The 18,906-nt window shown below is 36.9% G+C and overlaps 3 protein-coding genes across 4 annotated transcripts; 2 read left to right on the plus strand and 1 right to left on the minus strand.

The window, feature by feature from the left end:
• The first annotated feature begins 962 nt into the window (after positions 1–962).
• LOC120010997 lies at positions 963–7,244 on the plus strand. The gene is made up of 11 exons (XM_038861991.1): positions 963–1,955; positions 2,271–2,486; positions 2,787–2,990; positions 3,346–3,660; positions 3,738–3,806; positions 4,375–4,869; positions 4,968–5,036; positions 5,572–5,736; positions 6,031–6,247; positions 6,347–6,691; positions 6,793–7,244. Exons 1-11 carry the CDS (start codon positions 978–980, stop codon positions 6,903–6,905), a joined length of 3,186 nt encoding a protein of 1,061 aa, XP_038717919.1. The 5' UTR covers positions 963–977; the 3' UTR covers positions 6,906–7,244.
• A 3,966-nt stretch (positions 7,245–11,210) lies between these two features.
• On the minus strand, positions 11,211–14,122 carry LOC120010097 (protein YIPF1 homolog). 2 transcript variants are annotated; one of them, XM_038860795.1, is made up of 7 exons: positions 13,963–14,122; positions 13,820–13,859; positions 13,461–13,541; positions 12,983–13,169; positions 12,473–12,740; positions 11,640–11,751; positions 11,211–11,401 (listed from the first exon to the last, which is right to left on the minus strand). In XM_038860795.1, the coding sequence occupies exons 1-7, from the start codon at positions 14,023–14,025 to the stop codon at positions 11,226–11,228; spliced, it is 927 nt and encodes a 308-aa protein (XP_038716723.1). In that variant the 5' UTR covers positions 14,026–14,122; the 3' UTR covers positions 11,211–11,225. The 2 variants fall into 2 exon arrangements, with proteins under 2 accessions (XP_038716723.1, XP_038716725.1); XM_038860797.1 differs by having other exon boundaries at positions 11,366–11,751; positions 13,963–14,121.
• Positions 14,123–15,909: 1,787 nt separating this feature from the next.
• On the plus strand, positions 15,910–18,164 carry LOC120010578 (putative UDP-glucuronate:xylan alpha-glucuronosyltransferase 5). Its single transcript, XM_038861358.1, has 2 exons — positions 15,910–16,681; positions 17,245–18,164. The coding sequence occupies exons 1-2, from the start codon at positions 15,910–15,912 to the stop codon at positions 18,162–18,164; spliced, it is 1,692 nt and encodes a 563-aa protein (XP_038717286.1).
• The last annotated feature ends 742 nt before the right edge of the window (positions 18,165–18,906 follow it).

The raw sequence follows: 18,906 nt of genomic DNA on the forward strand, positions 1-18,906 counted from the left end.
CACGAATTTGTCAGGGGAAACATCTAATGGAAGAGCTTCGCACCCTAAAGTATCCACCATAACATCAGCAGCAGCAGACATTATTTGGTGTTGAAAGTGGACTATACTTTTTCTATGTTGCTCGCGAGAATTGCATTGGTTTTATCACCGAAGATATAATTAATCACAACCACCAAAGCCAAATATGGAGGTGTGGATAGAGTGGAGAATGCTTTAGAAGCACCAAATATACATATGGGAAGGTGGAGGAGGAGGTGAGAAGATTTGGATCAATCCAATTTTATTTTGGGTGTCCCTGTTTGTTCGGGATAGGAAGGGTAGAGAAAATGTCTCGAGTTAAATGTTTGAGTATCAAGCGTTATAATGTTGAAGTAACCCTATTACATACTCTTAGGAAAAGTTCGAACGACATAAAGCAAAAAGGTACATATATCCAAAACAGACACAGGTGGGTCTTCGCCCTCCTTATTCACTGCGAAAGCTCCCGATCAGACTAAAGGACGCATGAGTAGCGAATAACAAAGGGCGTAGTAGCGAATACCATGTCGTCGATATCGGGGTTCAAGCTGGTAAGATTCTCCAACTTCGTGTGGACGAATCCTCGATCAGACCGATTCAAGATGAAAAGGTTCCACCACGTGGAGTTCTGGTGCTCGGATCCTGCCAACACAACTCTCTCCCTATCCCTACTTTTTTCATGATTTGTAATTTTTTTAGATTTTTGACCCAAACTTTTAATAGTTGGTTGGTTGGGTAATTATCGACAAAGTGATTTTTGAGTATTTTGGTCACCAACCTACCCATCTTTATATTGGTTGAGTGAAATTATCTGCTCGAATTCGTGAGTCGGTTGATACTTGATTATCAATTAGGGAAAAATGAATTGGTTATAAATTTACCCATAACCCATGCCAGGCCCTGATTGGAAATTTGGAAGACGAGTGCCTGGTGCATTCTAAAATAAACGTCATGTGCGCATGATCTTACACTGCGCACCCAGCTTTGAACAACGGAAAAAAGGAGGGCGCCAGCGAGCAAGGGAGCTTGGAAGCAACTCGACAATGGTAGACAATATGCCAGCCGAAGCCGACGACGAGGAGGGCTTCGGTGACTTCAAGTTCGCGACACTATCTCCAGGATTCGCTGTCAATCCTTATCCTATTAACGGACCAGACGGGGGCGAATTCATGAATTCCGCTTCACTTTCTCGCACCCACTCATTGCCACCCCAGTCCGATCCCGCCAAAATAGTGGAAAATATTAAAATTTTGGCAGATCGAAATGAATCGGTGCCGGATCAGCGCAATTCGGCCCCCGCCCGTGCTAGCGGGGCTCAGTGGATGAAACCGAAGGGAGCTTTGCCGTTGTCTATTTTCGGGGAAGAGGAAGAGGAGGAGGGATCTGGTGCGGTAGGTACATCCTCTGAGATTTTGTCAAACAGAGATATTGATTCCGTGAAAACTTTATCCAACTTGAAAACGAGTGCTGGGATGAATGATTTGATTGCAAGTTTGCATAAACACAATGATAATATTGGGGTTGTAAATGGGTTGAAACCAGAATCTCACGGGTCGAATTTGGATTCAAACATAAATGTATGGAATTCAATTGCCCCAGAAGTGCTGTCTAATATATTTATTTCCAATTCGGGCTTGAACGGGTTGGATTTAGCTAAAACTGTTTCGAGTTTGGATAGTAACAAACCAATTCCGAGTCCATATGTGTCGAATTTGGATTTGAGTGGATTGGATTCAAATAGAAGTGCCACAAATTCAGATGCTAGGAAGCCGAATCTTGATCCACCAGGGTTTAATTTTGTTTGGAGCAGAACGATTTCTGGCGTTGAAGGGTTAAGTTCGTCTGCAAATGATGTAAATGGGGATTTAGAGGATAATGATGGGTGGGAGTTCAAGGCTGCCGAGGCGGAATTTGAATTTCAACACGAAAAAGCAAAGGTAAAACTTTTGGTTGTTGGGCTTCTTATTGGTTATTTTAGATTGTTGGTCAATATTGATTGTTGTTTGGGTCGAGAATTGAAGAGCTAGTAAATCTTAGTCATTTGGTGGCTGTACCAAACAGATTTTTGTATGATGAACTTTGTAGCACTCCTATTGTGAAAAATTGTTCCTTACTGCTCATTATATTTGGTTGGACCTTTTGATTTGATAGTTGAATTAAAATTTCGTTTATCAGCAACACTTGGAACCGGAGTTGGATTTCAAATTTGGGTGTTGTTTTAGTGATACGATTCCCTCGAACCTTTTAAACAGAATGACCAGATCAAGGTGGATAATGGGCTGACATCAAGCTCCAGTGGTTCTTATTCAGCGCCGGATATGTTTAGTTCTGATTTGAAGCAGTTGAACTTTAATGTTAATGCAGTGAATCCTCGTACAGATTGGCTTAGTACGAGCACCCTTGGTGAAAACAAAAGTGCCAATGATGATGACCAGTTGAAATTCACAGCTGCAGAAACAAAAACTGAGGTTGGTTTACAATTCCCATGTAAATGCAATGATTTGATTGGGACTTTATTTCTTGTTTACTTCTTATTTTGTTACTGAGACCACTGAAGGAATGCAGGAGTCTATAAATTGTACCTCCATCTATTTTTTTGATAAATTACTTTCCCTCTGAAGTAAGATGATATATTCCAGGTTGAAGATTTAAACCTTTCTTTTCCATTATCGTTAATGCAATTGAGAGAAGCTCTAGACCTGCTATAGTTTGTAAATCCAGCAATGGTTTAATGGTATTAGTGAATTTTTTTGACGTGGAATGAGCAGATCAAGGATAAAAGTGCACCGAACTCAAATACTGACGGATCCAATGCGAGTAGGAATGTGTGGAGTTCTTATTCAAATGGATTAAATTTGAAAGCTAAGGGAGTGCATGTGGATACTAGTCTGACAAATCTAGATTTATATGCTGATGGATGGGAATTCAAGCATGCAGAATCAGAAACCCAGCTCCATGATGGGAGCTCACAGGTAAATACTGATGTTTGGTTATTCTAAAAATCAAGGAGAGTAATAAAAAAAAATAATTATACTACGCTGTGACTAGAAGACTATCATGGCTTAAGCAGCCATCATGCAGGAAAGTTTGGTTCTTTCATTCCTAATTTAATAATTAATAAAATTGGAAAATTTTCAGTTTGTTTTCTACATTTTTTCTTGAAATGAGTAGAAGATTTTATTAAAATTAATGTTGGGAACTAGTGGAAGAAGAAATTAAATATTAAAGTCCAGATGAGTATGTTTGGTCAAGAGTGTCAGTGTGTGTATATTTAGTTAGGACTCCACTTGGTTTATAGAGTCTGACCTTCTTTTTTTAACTTAAAAGGATGATAAGAAAGTGGGAGAGAAATCAGAAGGAGCTCAATTGACAGGAGCATTTGGCACCAGCACTCATGCACATACTGATCTCTTTGCCGCATCAGATGGGACCTCCTATAAATCTATTGAATGGGACTTTGGATTTAATTTCAAGCCAAGTTCTGCAACTCAAAATGGTGTCATATCTAATGCATACCCTAATCACAAGAAAATTGATACTGAAATATGGTCAAAACCTTCTCCTGATGATGGGGCTGTTGGTTCTGACCGAAATTCCTGGGGCTTCAAGGATGCCTTTTCTGAATCTGGCTCAAAGGAAAGGGTGATGTATCTATCTCATTGTATTTCTTTATTCCATCAATTGTAATTGCATATTAAAACCCTTCTTTTTTTTTTTAGGAAGAGCCTGATGTTGCTGAGAATACTTCTAGTGGAGTTGATGCTCAGGCATTTACTGGAAAAAGTCAGGTGGTTGTTCATTTGAGGTGCATGTTGTATTTACAAAATTTTATACTTGATCTTGTCTTATTCAATATGTAACTTATTCATGTACAAAGGAGATATCACCTGGAAATAATAATTTATGCCGGAGGCTTCACCTCCTTTCCTATCTCTTGTTGGGAGTGAATTTTCTTTGTTCTCTCAATCGTTGGGAGTTAAGTTTGTCGTTTCCCGATGAACTCAATAGTATATTAACATTGCAATGGTATTCTCACGTCAGCTCATTACATCTTTTCGTTTAGGAATGTAAAAATAAGTAGCATTAAAAGGACCAAGCTGGTTTGACCTGCTGCCAAAATGGACAGCTCATTACATCTTTATTTGACTTGTTCACTCTTCATGCAAACATTTAGTGTTTTGATTGAGATTTGTTCATATTTAAATGTTTTGTTTTAGTCACACATTTGTTGGTCCTTGTATTTTGAGTTTTTGACCTTTTCAATTTAGTATCTCACTAACTACTGAAGTTTGCTTGCATCATGTTTGTGATGAACATGCCTTTCTTCTAGTTACCCCTTTACCTTCTTTTCCTCAGGATAATGTTCGAATGCTGGTGAACCAAAAGGCAGCATTACCCCTTTCTCTTTTTGGCGAGGAAGAACAAGAAACTGATGATTCTATGGATCATCAGGATTTTATTGCTTATTCCTCCAATTCTGATCCAAGAGATGACTTTAAGAGGCCTGCTTCCAATGTACCTATTAGTGACGTCATATCAAGTTTATACAGCCAAGTTGAGGAAAAATGGGCTGATGACAATACACAAAATCCACAAGAAAGTGGGTTGCCGCCCAATGAAACACCCATAGATACTGGTTTAGTTAGTAGTCATGACAACCTTGACGATAATTCCTGGGAATTTGAAGGTGCCTTTTCTGGCGTCAGAACAGACGATACCTTTGTTGACAGTATTATAGGGGCAGATAAAAATAACTCTACCCAAATTGAGTCAAATATTTATGTGGAATTCTACTCCGAATTGAAGGATAAATTACAGTTTGTTGCAATGTGCCATCTTGATAGTATGAAGGTTTGTAGTTCTCACCCAATCCAAAACCTCTTCTCTCTCTCTCTCTCTCTCTTCTCATGTTCACAGCACTAAATTTGCAAAGTTTTGCTATCTGTTAGAAAAGTCAAAGTTCCTCTACTATTTCTGGTGAAGGGGCTGAAGTACCAGCAGTTGATCCAGAAATCCAGGTTTGTAACTGGTTGTTGGTTTTGTGACTGTTGCCTTCTTAATTCTGTTTGTAAAATATTATGGTGACCACCAAAAGTCAGAGCATTTGTTTACCATAAACGCTGTATAAAATTAGTACTCTTCTATAATTGTAACGTAGTGGACTTGTTATTTCCATTTCACTGTATCTTTGTTTTGAAAAACTTAGCAGAAGCTTATTTGTTTGGTGGATAATACTTTCCAGCACCGAAGCAGGCAGATTGCTTAGCAGAAGTTTATTTCGTATGTGCTTGTGTTTACCCTGCAAAATGGGATCCAGGAAAATTAGTATTTTTTTGGAGGATGGATCAAGTATAATTTGAATTTTTCTTTAAATACCACTGTAACTGTCCTCGTCTTCTTATGCATGTTGATTTACGTCCGTTGAAATTTTGCTTTGTTTGCATTGCATGTATGTTCATTTAATTGGTGATGTAGATTACCGTTACTGATACTGTATGAGCATAACTTTGTGCGCTTATGGCAGCAAACGATTTCTTTTTCCTGCTGTTGTAGGATATTTATGACAAGCTACAGCACGATGGTTTAATCTCGAGTGAAGTCCACATAGAGAATTGCTCACCAGGAGGAAATCACCTCAACGAGTTTGTTAAAGCTTTGGGACAACCGAAGCTCCTAATACTTGAGTCAGAGTATAACTTGTCAAAGAAATTGTTATTGGTACATTCTCTTGCCTTGTTTTATTACAAAAACACGTACTCTGAGACTTGGAATTTTGAGCTATCCATTTTCCTATGATTTAAAATACAAGGTCTGACAATGCTTCACTGAACAAGGGAATTCTGAAATTTTTTGGTGAACTTATTAGGACACGAATGCAGTAGATTTCTATGCAGAAAAAAATTGATGGGTGGTGCTTGTTCTATCTTCTTTTCTTTTCTATTGGTCAGTAAACTTCTTTCTGCTTGTTGATAGCTTTCTTATACCACTTCGTGTATGTTTTAACTTCAATAGGCAGAGAAGGATTTGAGATCCGCAATTGAACTCTTGAAGCATGTAGCATCGACACTAAAGATTCTGACACTGAGATCAGTGGACGAGCAACGTAACTATGTTTCTATATGGTCTGACATTCTATCGGTTTGTTCTCGGGAGCTGAAACATGGTGCATTGGTTTGGAAACAATCATTAGAAAAGAATCTTCACAGTCAGATATTATGTAAACCTCAAGGTAATAGTTACTATGATATGCAAGTACTCTGCTCAGGTTGTTTATAGATGTTTTATATTGACCACCACATACTTTTTGCTGTTGTGGATGAAATTATAGGCAAGAAGTATATCGTTGCCCTTGGAGAAGTTTATAAAGTTGTTGAAGCTCTGGGATCATCAGCCAAACTTTTCAAGCCGTGGCTGTTATTAAACTCTATGGAATATACGAGAATGTCTGCTCTTTTGAATGAGTGTGCTTCCATATGGTCAAGCTCAGGACTTGAGGAAGCTCTCCGTAGCATTTCTGACCCTACAGGATTAGAATACGATGGAACTGTCGAGGCATTACTACAGTCCATCAAAGACATTCATGATCTGAATGCTGATGCTCTTTACAACCATGTTTTTAGTGGACAACAAACTACCTGCCGGCTGTCCATCTTGACTGCAGCAGCCGTGCCAGGTATGCTTGCATGGATATGATGATTGCTTTGACATTTAACAAAAAATGGGGATACAATGTGATTTTGTTCTTAACAGGTTTTTCTTATTTTCTTTGAGCAGGCATGAAAATGGTGGTGTGGAATGGAGAACACTACTTTCTCACACTGGCAAATTTGTGGGGTAACCTAATAAGTTGTGATGCTCCAAATTTGCCGCGGATACATGTCGGCTGACAACCCTGAAGATTCAGAAAGTGTTCTTTTAACAATGCTTAGCCTGACCCATAATTTTTCACGTTGAATCATGAACGAGGCTGCTGCCGAAGTGCAAACCAGAATTACACTCTGCCAGAAGAACAGCTCGGAGAAGGAAGAGGAGCAGTTCGACGTTCAACAAGCGGAGGACTATATACTGGTGTTTGGTTTGATCAGAAATTGATTGCTGTGTTTATACGGAAAATTATTAAGTTCCATTCTTGTTTGTATTATTCAAGAATCAGTCAATCTTGCTAGTGTATATATATAACGTCCACTATTCAAGTAGGGTTTATGGGAGCCTTCATCTCTCATCTCTTTTGGTTGCTCGTGGTCGTAGTTTAATTGTTGCTAGTTTGCACAAATCTAGTGAGGATCAGTCGAAGGTTTTCCTTGCTGGAGCTTGAAGAGAAACTGAAATGGTTGCACTCCTTTACCAAAAAAAAAAAAGGTCGAAACTATTGGGTGTTGCGACCGCTCGCAATCAACTTCACCATTCAAACCAAAACTTTTTGTTAAATTAGGACAAATCAAACTAATAATTATATTAAGATAATGACTATTTTGCGGAATAAGGATTGGTCTGCACTCTTCAGCCTGAGTAGTTGTCACCCAAGCAGACATCCCGATCACATGGAACTGTTGTTTCAATTTGGCCTTTGCTTCAAAGGTATTGTCTCGAGTCTATTATTCGGAGATGTGACTGGTTTTGGTTCTTTTGAGTAATGAGTACCAGCTTACGGTCTTTGTAGGCTCCTTATCTTCACAATATTTGGTAAAAGAGATAGTATACCAAGATTTACTACGAATAATGGATTTTTTTGGGGTAATTGATTATGACATCATATAAGTTTACCCTTTGAATATTCGATATAAGTCTAAACTCGAGACTTGCGCGCAAGGGCGAACCTTTGCCCATCCTCATAAAATTATTTTGTCCAAACATTTTTTTTAGACAAAATAACCAATTAGCTCATCCTTTTGCTCACCTTGTAGTCTAATTCTTGCCCACCCTGATAAGCCATTTGACCCAGCTTTTGCTCACCATTTAGCCCAGATTGCCCAATCGTTCTACTATGTCTCTTGTCTTTCTTCGCTTAGTCCTAGCCAATCTCAGACTCTCAAGAAATCAAATGTGGGGTGTGAAATAGGGCTTACTACTTGCTAGTTTAGCATATGAATGACTTTCTAGTTGCTATGCGCATATTAAGGTATGCTCTCTCCTCACTCTGTCTCTCATTGTTTGTTCATTTTATTTTTTTTTCTCAACATATCGAACAATATCAACTAGAAGGCCAGAGGCGGACACATTGTGCCCCGGTGACCCTACAAATTTTTCATTAACCCTAATATGAGCTTTAGCATTATTTTTTTTGTACATTCCGAAAGTATATATAATAAATAACCCAAAAATTTTGTTTGGAGTAACTTTGTCCACCATAATATAAAATCCTGCATTCGTTACTGTCTAAGTTTCCCTTCTAACCAATACGATAAATTAGATTAAAGCTGAACGTGTGCCATAATTGAAAACAGACAAATCAAAGATGAACAGCGGCATGACTGTTATTCAACATACTTCGTCGATCAAACTTGACTAAAAAGTTAAAAGTACTGTACAATGCATCAAAATCAACCTCGGAAGACTACCTAGGCTAGTTGAATATTCAAATGCAGCCTTTAGGAGCTAGGCAATGTCAAACAAAGGTTGAAATTTCACCTTCTCTCTGGTTTAAATTTATAATTATTAAGAGTGCTAGAGCTAGCTGTATCTAAGTATCTTTGTATAATTGTATTGTATATACTGAGGTCAAAGAAGATGACAACTGATGCATTGCTGGTCTCAGTTTTATTGGGAAGGCTTTAAGGGTCCACAATCACATCCATTGCCAACATTTTTGATATGTTTTTGTTTCAGTATCTTGTTTCTGTTTGTTGCCAAGAACAATTCATTATCAGTTCAATTATACCTCATGTTTAACAAAAAGACGACTATTCCTTCCTCATTATCAAACAATCACTTGTCCACAAATCTCGTGTGACTATTCCTTTCTCATTATCAAATAATCACAAATTTCGTGTGGAGCTAATATTTTTCATATGTCATCTCATGAAAAATATTTTCATTCCGCTTTGCCCTATCTTCCTAGGGCTATTTTAGTGATAGGTTCTATATAAAGTGAACGATCTTATATGGTTAAATACCTAGCAGAAAACTCCTATGTTCCTTTCATTACAGTATTTCTGAACAAGTTTTTGGGTAAGAAGCCTAAGAAAAATTGAAGACTTGTTATGGTTATATCTTATGAACATCAATTCTTTAAAGAAAAAAAAAAGTTTGATATATAAAGTCAAAGAAATAGGAGAGGAATAAGTGAGTGGCCATAAGTCTTTGCTGATCAATATATATATATATATATATATATATATATGTACATACAATGAATTTTGTAGTATTTCACTATTACAATTCCACCATACAACAGAAATTCCACTTGTTGAATCTTGAACATAACATATAAATATCTTTCAGAATAAAATAAGGAGAAAGAAAAAAAAAACACAAATAAGATCTCTCTTTGACACTGAAAAACCTAACCTGTATCTTGTAGAATCACCAGTATGATTCACAAATTTCTATACATCTCTTGATCTCCTTCAAAAACCTTTCTTTATGGGACTTACAAAGATCGATGTTTTTTTTGGATAACCAAAAATTTCCCACTTAACATGCCAATCGAAGAGCTGAGCCAGCTCTAAATTCGGCCTGCCATACAAGGATTGATGTTGCTTGTAAGGCCTACCTGTTATGTAAGGGATCAGGAGAAAAGGGTACTTGTCTATTGACTGTAGCAAAAAACCCATCATGTCCTTCATTGTTAGGATCACTCTCCTTCCAACTTTGAGGCTTCTTCATGTCTTCAACCTTCTTCTCTATTAGATATCTAGATCCCAATACTCCATGTTGTAAAGCTGAAATGCTCAAAAGTACTAACAACAGACACCCAACTTGTCCTCTTGACACAGCCATCAATTGTGATCTCTTCTTAACAGCTTAGAGTGCAGAAGGAGATTGAAAACATAACTATAGAGAAAGAGAGATGGGTTTGGTGGAATATAAAGGGAATGGCAGAGGAGGTGATAGTAGTCATGTGGTCTGGTCAAAATCACAATGTAGGAGGCAAGTCTCATAAATGTCCTGTTATGAGGGCATTGTTGTGTCCCACACCTCTCCATGTGATGAACCCTTATTTCTCATCAACAAAAGTCAGACAATTTCAAACAGTAATAATATTATTTAAGTTTCATGCCATGAGACTGTGAGTGGTATTTTCTTAATACAGTGAGGAAATGGTGATTCAATTTCCAATAGAATGATAGATTATTAAAAATTAAAGGTACTTGAAGCTAACACAAGTGAAATATTGTCTACAAAAGATACCTGAAATTCAGGATCTCAGCTTTGACTCTTCTTCCGCAGGCTATATTCATGTTCTTCAGTTTCTTCTTCAAGCATATATCTAAATGCTAATGTCCATGAAACTGCAGTTTTGTAGGGTCTAGTTCTACCTCTAAATCATTTAATTATGACATTTTGGGAGCCAAAAAGGCGTCTTTCGCATTTGGTTTGTTGGGTTTAGGTGTCATTGCAATGTATGTTAGCATAGTTTGTTTCTTCCTCTGGACTTGCTTATGGGAACTCTTGTAATATTGTATTTCTAATTCTATAGTCGTTAAATTCTTAATATGAGTATTTTATCTATTTTAACTCCTCTCTAGTAATCGAGAACGACGTCATATAAGTTTGTCATTTGAATTTTTTATATGAGCTTAAACTCAATTCGTCAGGTCCACGCGCATAAAAATTTTCCACTTGGCAAAAGGGTAAACTAGACCAAAACCAATCGCATGGCCTGAAGGATGTGTCTCATACAAGACAGTTCTGCAACTGTATTATATTTAAAATTATCTTCTTTTTTTAACTTTTTTTGGGCATCTTTGGTCTATATATTGCAAGAGTGGCTGTCAGATTTTACAAGGGTTGTCTTCTAAATCTGAGACCAGTGTCATATCAAGTTTTTGTTGATATCTTGATAATTAGTTAATTACAAGGGAAGGGCATCGCATTTGCGTTTACACAAGTATCTATGTTGTCACTTGTTAGAAAATCCAATCCAAACACTGTAAACTAATATTGTCCACTTTGGATCAAAGGTCTGCATGACTTTACTCTTCTAACGCGTTGGTTGTGTAAGAAAACATGAACATCTACTTATATGTCACTCAAGTTAGATTATGTCAGAAAACGCGGAGAACATGAACATCTATGTGGGTTAAAATTTTAACATTCCTCACCTTTTGTATGGACTTTGCCATCCGCGCAGCGAGCATGCCAGTCACGCATACAAGCGTCAATCCTGGTCTGCCCCAACAAGATATCCTCAAAACGAGAATGGTCCTTTGAACTTGTATTGCTACACAAATGAATGAATACAAGAGCGTTTATATGATGAGTATTTCTTCTATGGATTTTTACAAAGACAAAGGACAAAAGGAAAACTCTTCATGATCTATTCCTAGACCCTAGTTCACATCTCCTCAAACAAGGAAAGTTCATCTATACTGAAACAGTGAACAAATACAGCTTCAATGCGATTGCCAAAGCCACTTGCAATAGAAAGATACTAGCTACAATCAAGAACCATCTTTCACCTGCTGACATGATATGTGCTCGGAGGTTAAGTGCCACAAAAGTTGCTGACATGAACCCAGCAACTCCAGCAATAACCCATCTGAAAATATCGTAAGGCACAACAGATAAACACTGCAGCCACATCAAAAGAGAGCATTTCAGTCATTCAGTGCAAGTTATGGAATATGTATCAAGGAAGCAAGTAATAAAAACAACTTATGTGAAGTAACCATCTCATGTATAAGTTGCTCGGATCAGGAATGCATGAGTGGCATATTTGCAAACAAAAAGTCGACCACTAAAGAGAAGTCAAAGCCAACGTAACATTTATAAAGCGAATTACAAGCAAATAAGAGGAAACCGAATTTGATACACGAACTTTCTTCTCTCTTTTTTCCCTCTCAAATTTCCTTTTGCGCTTCTGTGAAAACTAAACAACTTTGGGACCTGCCCAAACTATACATCACAGTTACAGCTAAGGAGTAGTTGATATTAAAACTTCCTATAGGATTGTAAATCACGTAATTGCATCAAATCATCCTACAGATTTAATGCTCAAATCTGGAGTAAGAACCCATTTGTTGTTATGGGCTAGATCGTGCATTTCATGTATTTATCTCACGTAGAGTACCAATAGACTACATATTTGACATAAATCTGTGTTAGGAATCTTTCAACAGAAGGGGGAAATTTGTCATTTTTGTTTAGTGATGTGTCTATACACATTGTCTAGGTTGCATTTAGTCAGACCAATTTGCTACAGTCATTAAGATTAATGAAGTCATTTTCTGTTGCACATTTATGCCCTGAAAATAATTCATAGCAGTTGAATATTTGATAACTACGAACTCACCAGTGCTGGAATGAATATGAATAGGGAATAGCCATAGAGACAAAAAAGCTGCACAAGACCGGATGGTGCTGAGAAGTACTTAAGTACCACATACAATGCAAGAGGAATAATAACGACATATCCGTAGAACAGACCAGCAGACCAAGTCACCAGATTTATGTCATACTCCCATTCTTTATTCTTCAGTTTATGAGCTATGTATGTCACAAAAGTACCGATTGAGGCTGCTACAAATATTAGGGTTGTGCATATCCAGAATGGTCCATACCTGCAAAACATTTTAACATAAGATGGCTTCTCACTGTTCTATACCCCCCACCCAAAAATAAATAAATAAAAAACACTCAACCCAAATCTAAATTTTTGTTACATCAATTACAAGATAAACCTTTCCAATAATGTGTAAAATAAAGTGCATACTTTCCAAAACTTAACAGAGCTTCAACAACTTCAAGTGTAATCTCCCAATACACTACGCAGGGAAAAAAAAGTCATGAGAAGAGGACTTACAAGTCTGGCTTGTCGGATATTTTTTCAGTAAAGCTTCCCTTAAATGGAAATAGTGAGTCTTTAATCCTCTCTAAAACATCAGAAGTATCTACGTCAAAGTATGGCTTGTATGCAGCAACTGTGAATGCTCGGAACCAACCACTTGACTGAGGCTCATCGGAACCAGAAGTTGTCTTTGAAAAAGTATCTGCATCAGTAAAAGTTGAAACATTAAGATTGAATCAGGAACAGCTCATTGGCAACCTTTTCAATTAATCTTTGCCACAAACAGTGTAAGCACATAAAACAGGCCAATGAATGGATTATTCCATATTCACTCCATCTTAATCATAACACCTTATGTACACAGAAACTAAAGAAATAAGATAGCATCTAACGCAATATCATAATGAAAGTATCGAAGTAATAAGTTAATAACCCCATACTCAACCTCAAGCAGAATTGAACCAAAAATCAAAATGAAAATTGCAAGGAATACCATCAGCATCACGAGGAGGAATAGAACCACCAGAGATCTTTCCTTGCACTCCAGATGGAGGAAAGGTCTGAAGGTTTGAGTCTACAAAAACAAATTAAGCAGTCAATACCAAGCTTCAAATCAATGATTTAATTCTATGCTCAATTAAGTGACGCATAGTATATGTACTACAACACTACAGCTTCAGTCTCAAGCTCAAACCTTCAACAGAGGCTCAGTTCATCTTCCTATATAACGAATGCATAAGATTCAAAATCTCATTTTCTCTCACATTTTACAGGCATCCAAACAACAAAATCTTAGGAGCTTAAAGCAACGGAAAATTCAAAATTCACATAAGCAAAAACAGATTTGTTTACCTGTAAATTTGACAGTGACATGCCCTGGATCCGGAACAGCCTAAAAGATCGAACAAAATTACACAACTAGATCTGAATGATATACATATGTACAGTGTACAGATGTGATACATAAGACGCACAACTATGGATCGAGTACTTACAGGTATCGGTCCGGAGACGTTCTGGTTGTCGATGCTGGTGTACTTGCCGGTGCCGGACATCATCGTCTCAGCTTCTCTACCTCCCTTTCTCTCTCTGTCTCACACACAGAGCTCTGACGGACGGATCAAGTACTCGCGTTTGGGTTTTTATTTATTTATATTTCCGTTTTTATTTTACGTTCTCTTTTTCTTACTATTTCATGAAAAATCAGATGGGCTGTCACCGCACGAACTGGGCCTAAACGACCCAATAAGAACTCCTTTTTTCTGTGCCATTTTTTTTTTCATAAAAAAAGCCCTTTGAAGTTTGAAGTCAGATAGAGAGAATGATTTAAGAGTAATGCTACACTATCACAAAATAGGACCCCCATTTTATCTTCAAGTCTATATCATATCTCAAATAATTATTGGTTATAAATACACATGTGGGGCTCACTTAACAGCAAATACTTCACAATGATGTAGGATAAAATAGAGGTCATATTTTGGGATGTCAAGCAGTACTCACGATTTAAATGGTTCTCCAATGCATCAAAACACTTATGAAGGCATGTGTACAAAAAAAAAACCTTTTTTCAAAGGCAAACAATCACTAATCATCATCATCGTCCAAATTGAGGGCTACCAAATAAAAAATAAATCACATAAGCAACATCATCATCATCCAATCATTTATATATACTCAGGGATGAATGAAACATTTTATCTTAGCCATGGCAAGGACACACGGGAATTTGAGGGCAATAGCTCCAAAACGTTTTTAAGGTTACTTAATGTTAGTTTTTTCAAAAGATGTAAAATAACATTAAAAATCAAAAGTTATATAATAGCGTTAAGTAATAATTAAAAGTTGATTTACAAATATTCTCGACAATTTTTAATATTTTGAAATCGTTTTATGAATAACTTCATTTGGAATAGCATCAAAAATATATTTTTTTCAATAAACACAACTAAACTATTATTTAACTATTGATCGCATAATCGATTATTGACAATTTTCATGGCAGAAAAATGCTCTCTACTGTAGGCTGTAGCAGTTGCGATTGGTAAAATCAATGCCAAACTCAAAAAATCTATAAATCAATGTGTATACACTATGTCTTCTAGTATTAATCATTTTTTGAGCAAAATCACTAATTCCTTTTAGTTTCGAGAAATTAACACTAGTGGATCCCGTAACAAGATAAAAGCTTAACCAATAGATGATTCAATGTATGAATCTGCAGTGCACACTTCGATTGTGAATGGCGACTGAGAATCTAGGGGAGATTAAGATGTTTAGATTAGAATCAAGTCTTGCTGACTTAGGGAGAGATGCTATTACTTAAAAAATATGAAATATCCCTTAACTATTCAAAATATTAAAAAAAATTCAAAAGGTTAGGGTGGGCAACCCTTGCCCCTATGTTTGTCCACCCATGGATATACTTTTTTAGGCAGATTGGGGCCAAAAAATAAATAGAAAATTAATACATTCATTCATTTGGTCAAAAAGAGAAGAAAGTTATCCACCTCGCATCAAGATTGAAGTAGTAACCCATGCACTTCACAATTAATTTATTATAGTATATGATTAAATATTCACATGAAATACTTATAAATTCCCATTATTCTTGCCATATTCCCTTTATTACCTCCAAAAAAAAGACAATCTACTAAAATAGAAGAAAGTAGTACCATACCCAAACTCTTTTTGATATATTCACCTAAATTAAATTCTTTGATATATAATTACTTAACTACTAAACAAGAATTTACAACTTCCCTTAATTTATAGGATAAATATTTGTTAAAAATTAACTATTATTTATCATAATTAAATTCTCTTAAGATTGTAGTATTGACAAACCTTCAAAAAACTCCTCCTCTCCTCCATTTCTAGCGTATAAATTGGTACAATTGTATAGAGAAATGGATTGAGGAGAGAAAGTTCAATAAAAAAAAATGGCTTTCTCCTTAAAACCCACAAATATTTCTTACCAGAGACTCTTCATGTTGTCTCTATTTGTCATCTCAATATCTCTAACGTTCTTGGTTCTTTCATTCATGGTCAACGCTCGGCCTTTGGTCAACGAGTTCCACACTCACCGGACCGAGTTATCGGTCATCATCAACGATCTTAAGTGGTTCGGCAAAAAAACCGATCGAAAGAAAGTCAAGGTTGGTCTGGTCAACTTATCGGACGATTATAATAAAAAGATCGCGGGCAGTGTTCAAGACGGCGTCGTAGAGGTAGTCTCGGTACGTTTCGCACGTGTGGATAGTAATAGAGAGAGATTAATTAAGTGGGAAAAACTATTTCCAGAGTGGGTTGATGAGGATGAGAAGTGGGGTCCGCCCAAGTGCCCGGAGATTCCAATGCCGCCGCGGATGGAGGAGGAGGAGTACGGTGACCTCGACGTGGTGGTGGCGAGGGTGCCGTGCGGGAAGAAAGGGTGGTGGTCGTCGAAGGAGGGGATTAGGGATGTGTATAGGTTGCAAGTGAATCTTGTGGTGGCTAATCTTGCGGTGGCGAGTGGGTTCAGGGATTTTGATCGGACGATGTATGTTGTGTTTGTGGGGGCGTGTGGGCCCATGATGGAGATGTTTAGGTGCGATGATTTGGTTAAGCATGTAGGGGATTTTTGGCTCTACCGGCCTGATTTGAGGAGGCTGAGACAGAAGGTGGCCATGCCGGTTGGTTCATGCAAGATTGCTTCTCCTCTACTAGAGACAAGTTAGTTCTTAATTTGTTTTCAAGAGTTTTAATTATTTTGTCATGTATCTATTGGTTTCTTTTATAGAATTCTAGTTAGTTATAAAGTGAATGAGAGTTATGAAGTCGAAACCATATGGGTGATAGACTAGTTGGTAAATCTCTATGAGGGTCAAACTGTATAAACTCGAGATATCTTGAATTTGATTTTTACTTGAAGCAATACCATTATGATCACGCACTGAATTTTGGTCCAACTTGTAGTTATGTAGGAAACTTATGTGCGAACAGGCGAGACGGTTCGAAATGTCTAAAAGGTAAACTTGTATGATATCGTTCTCGATCGACAAAAAAAAAGAAGAGAGACAGAGTATTGAATTTGATTAATCCTGCAAGGTACTATGTTGCCAAATATGCATAAATTGTATGTATATGCTTACAATATTTATTTTCTTCCTTCAATTTCATGACTAATCCAAAAGGAAATGAACAATCCTACTTGTTAAGTTTTATAGATTATAAATTAATTAATTGTGATCGACTTCTTCAAATGATCATTTACAAAAATTAATTATATTTTGCAGGGAAAGAAGAAGGTTCGATATCTTTAAAAGCACAATCAATTGTGCTAGAGAAGCTCAACCACACATCATACCAACAAAGGGAGGCCTATGCAACAATCCTCCATTCCTCAGAAGCATATGTATGTGGTGCAATAGCTCTTGCTCAAAGCCTAATCCAATCTAACTCTACCAAAGATCGTCTCCTCCTTCATGACAAAACAATCTCCATCAAATCCCTCCAAGGACTTAGAGCCGCCGGATGGAAAACCCGACTAATCCAACGAATCCGAAGCCCCGTAGCCAAGAAAGGTTCATACAATGAGTACAACTATAGCAAGCTTCGACTATGGCAACAAACTGACTATGACAAAATCATGTTTATAGATTCCGATCTATTAGTCCTCAAGAACATCGATAAGTTCTTCGATTACCCCCAATTATCTGCAGCGCCAAACAATAAGGTTTTGTTCAATTCTGGGCTCATGTTAATCGAGCCATCCTTGTGCACATTCGACAACTTGATGTCAAAAACGCGTAGATTGAATTCGTACAACGGGGGCGATCAAGGGTTCCTGAACGAAGCGTTTACGTGGTGGCATCGGTTGCCTAAAAATCTCAATCATTTGAAGGTTTTTGCTGTGGAAATGAATGGGAAACATGAAATACCAAGTGATGTTTATGCTATACATTTCTTGGGTTTCAAGCCATGGACTTGTTATAGGGACTATGATTGTAATTGGGATAGGGATTATATGAACAGATTTGCTAGTGATGATGCACATAAAAAGTGGTGGATGGTCCATGACCACATGTCAAAGGGGTTGCAACAATATTGTGCACTTTCTAGCAAGGCTTATGAAAGGATTATGGAGAATAGAGAGGCTGCCAAGAAGGCTAATCTCCCTAATGGCCATTGGAGGATCAATGTGAAACACCCCTAGACGATAGTACCACATATATATATATATATATATATGATTGTGCTGGTATAGACCGAAATTCTGCTATGGTCCGTTTGGGACTATCATAGATACTAGGGTTTTGCAAGATTTGATTAATTGCAGTTCTGTATATTTCATTTACTATAGAGGTTCCCTGAGAATTTATTAGAGGAATGTTTCAAATTAAAGTGGTTTGTTTTTTTGCATATCCGTACTTCTTTTCCACATTAATTTAGCGGATATATTAATTTAGAAAAATATGTGGTCGTTTCGTATACAACATCTCTTTCTTTTATTAATGGTTCCACCAATTGATATGTTTTCGAAAATAATTAGAATTTAATTTCTTACTTTGTATCTTCAATTTTTTGAAACTTGTACGTTTTTCGGTTAAGCCATGATCAATAAACCTACAAAACCTTTCAAATAGTATATGATTAAACTTTGGTGGGTATATATATATATATATTGATTGATGTATTTGTATATATTTATGGGTTTTTATGTTATATATGTACACAATAAGCCCAAAAAATAAAAGGAGACATGATAATTTCATACCTCATTTGAACAACTAATTTACCATGTTACTTCCATTTCAAAAATTAATTGCCAAGTCACTTAAAAAGAAAGTATAATCGAATTCACACGTTCTATCTTTCATGTCATATAGCTCTCTCGGAGTTAGCTTGGTTGATTAACAACATATGAGTCATGCTCTTTCATAACAATTCAATTATCT

This window comes from Tripterygium wilfordii, chromosome 12 (assembly GCF_013401445.1).
Source record: "Tripterygium wilfordii isolate XIE 37 chromosome 12, ASM1340144v1, whole genome shotgun sequence".
Lineage (NCBI taxonomy): Eukaryota > Viridiplantae > Streptophyta > Magnoliopsida > Celastrales > Celastraceae > Tripterygium > Tripterygium wilfordii.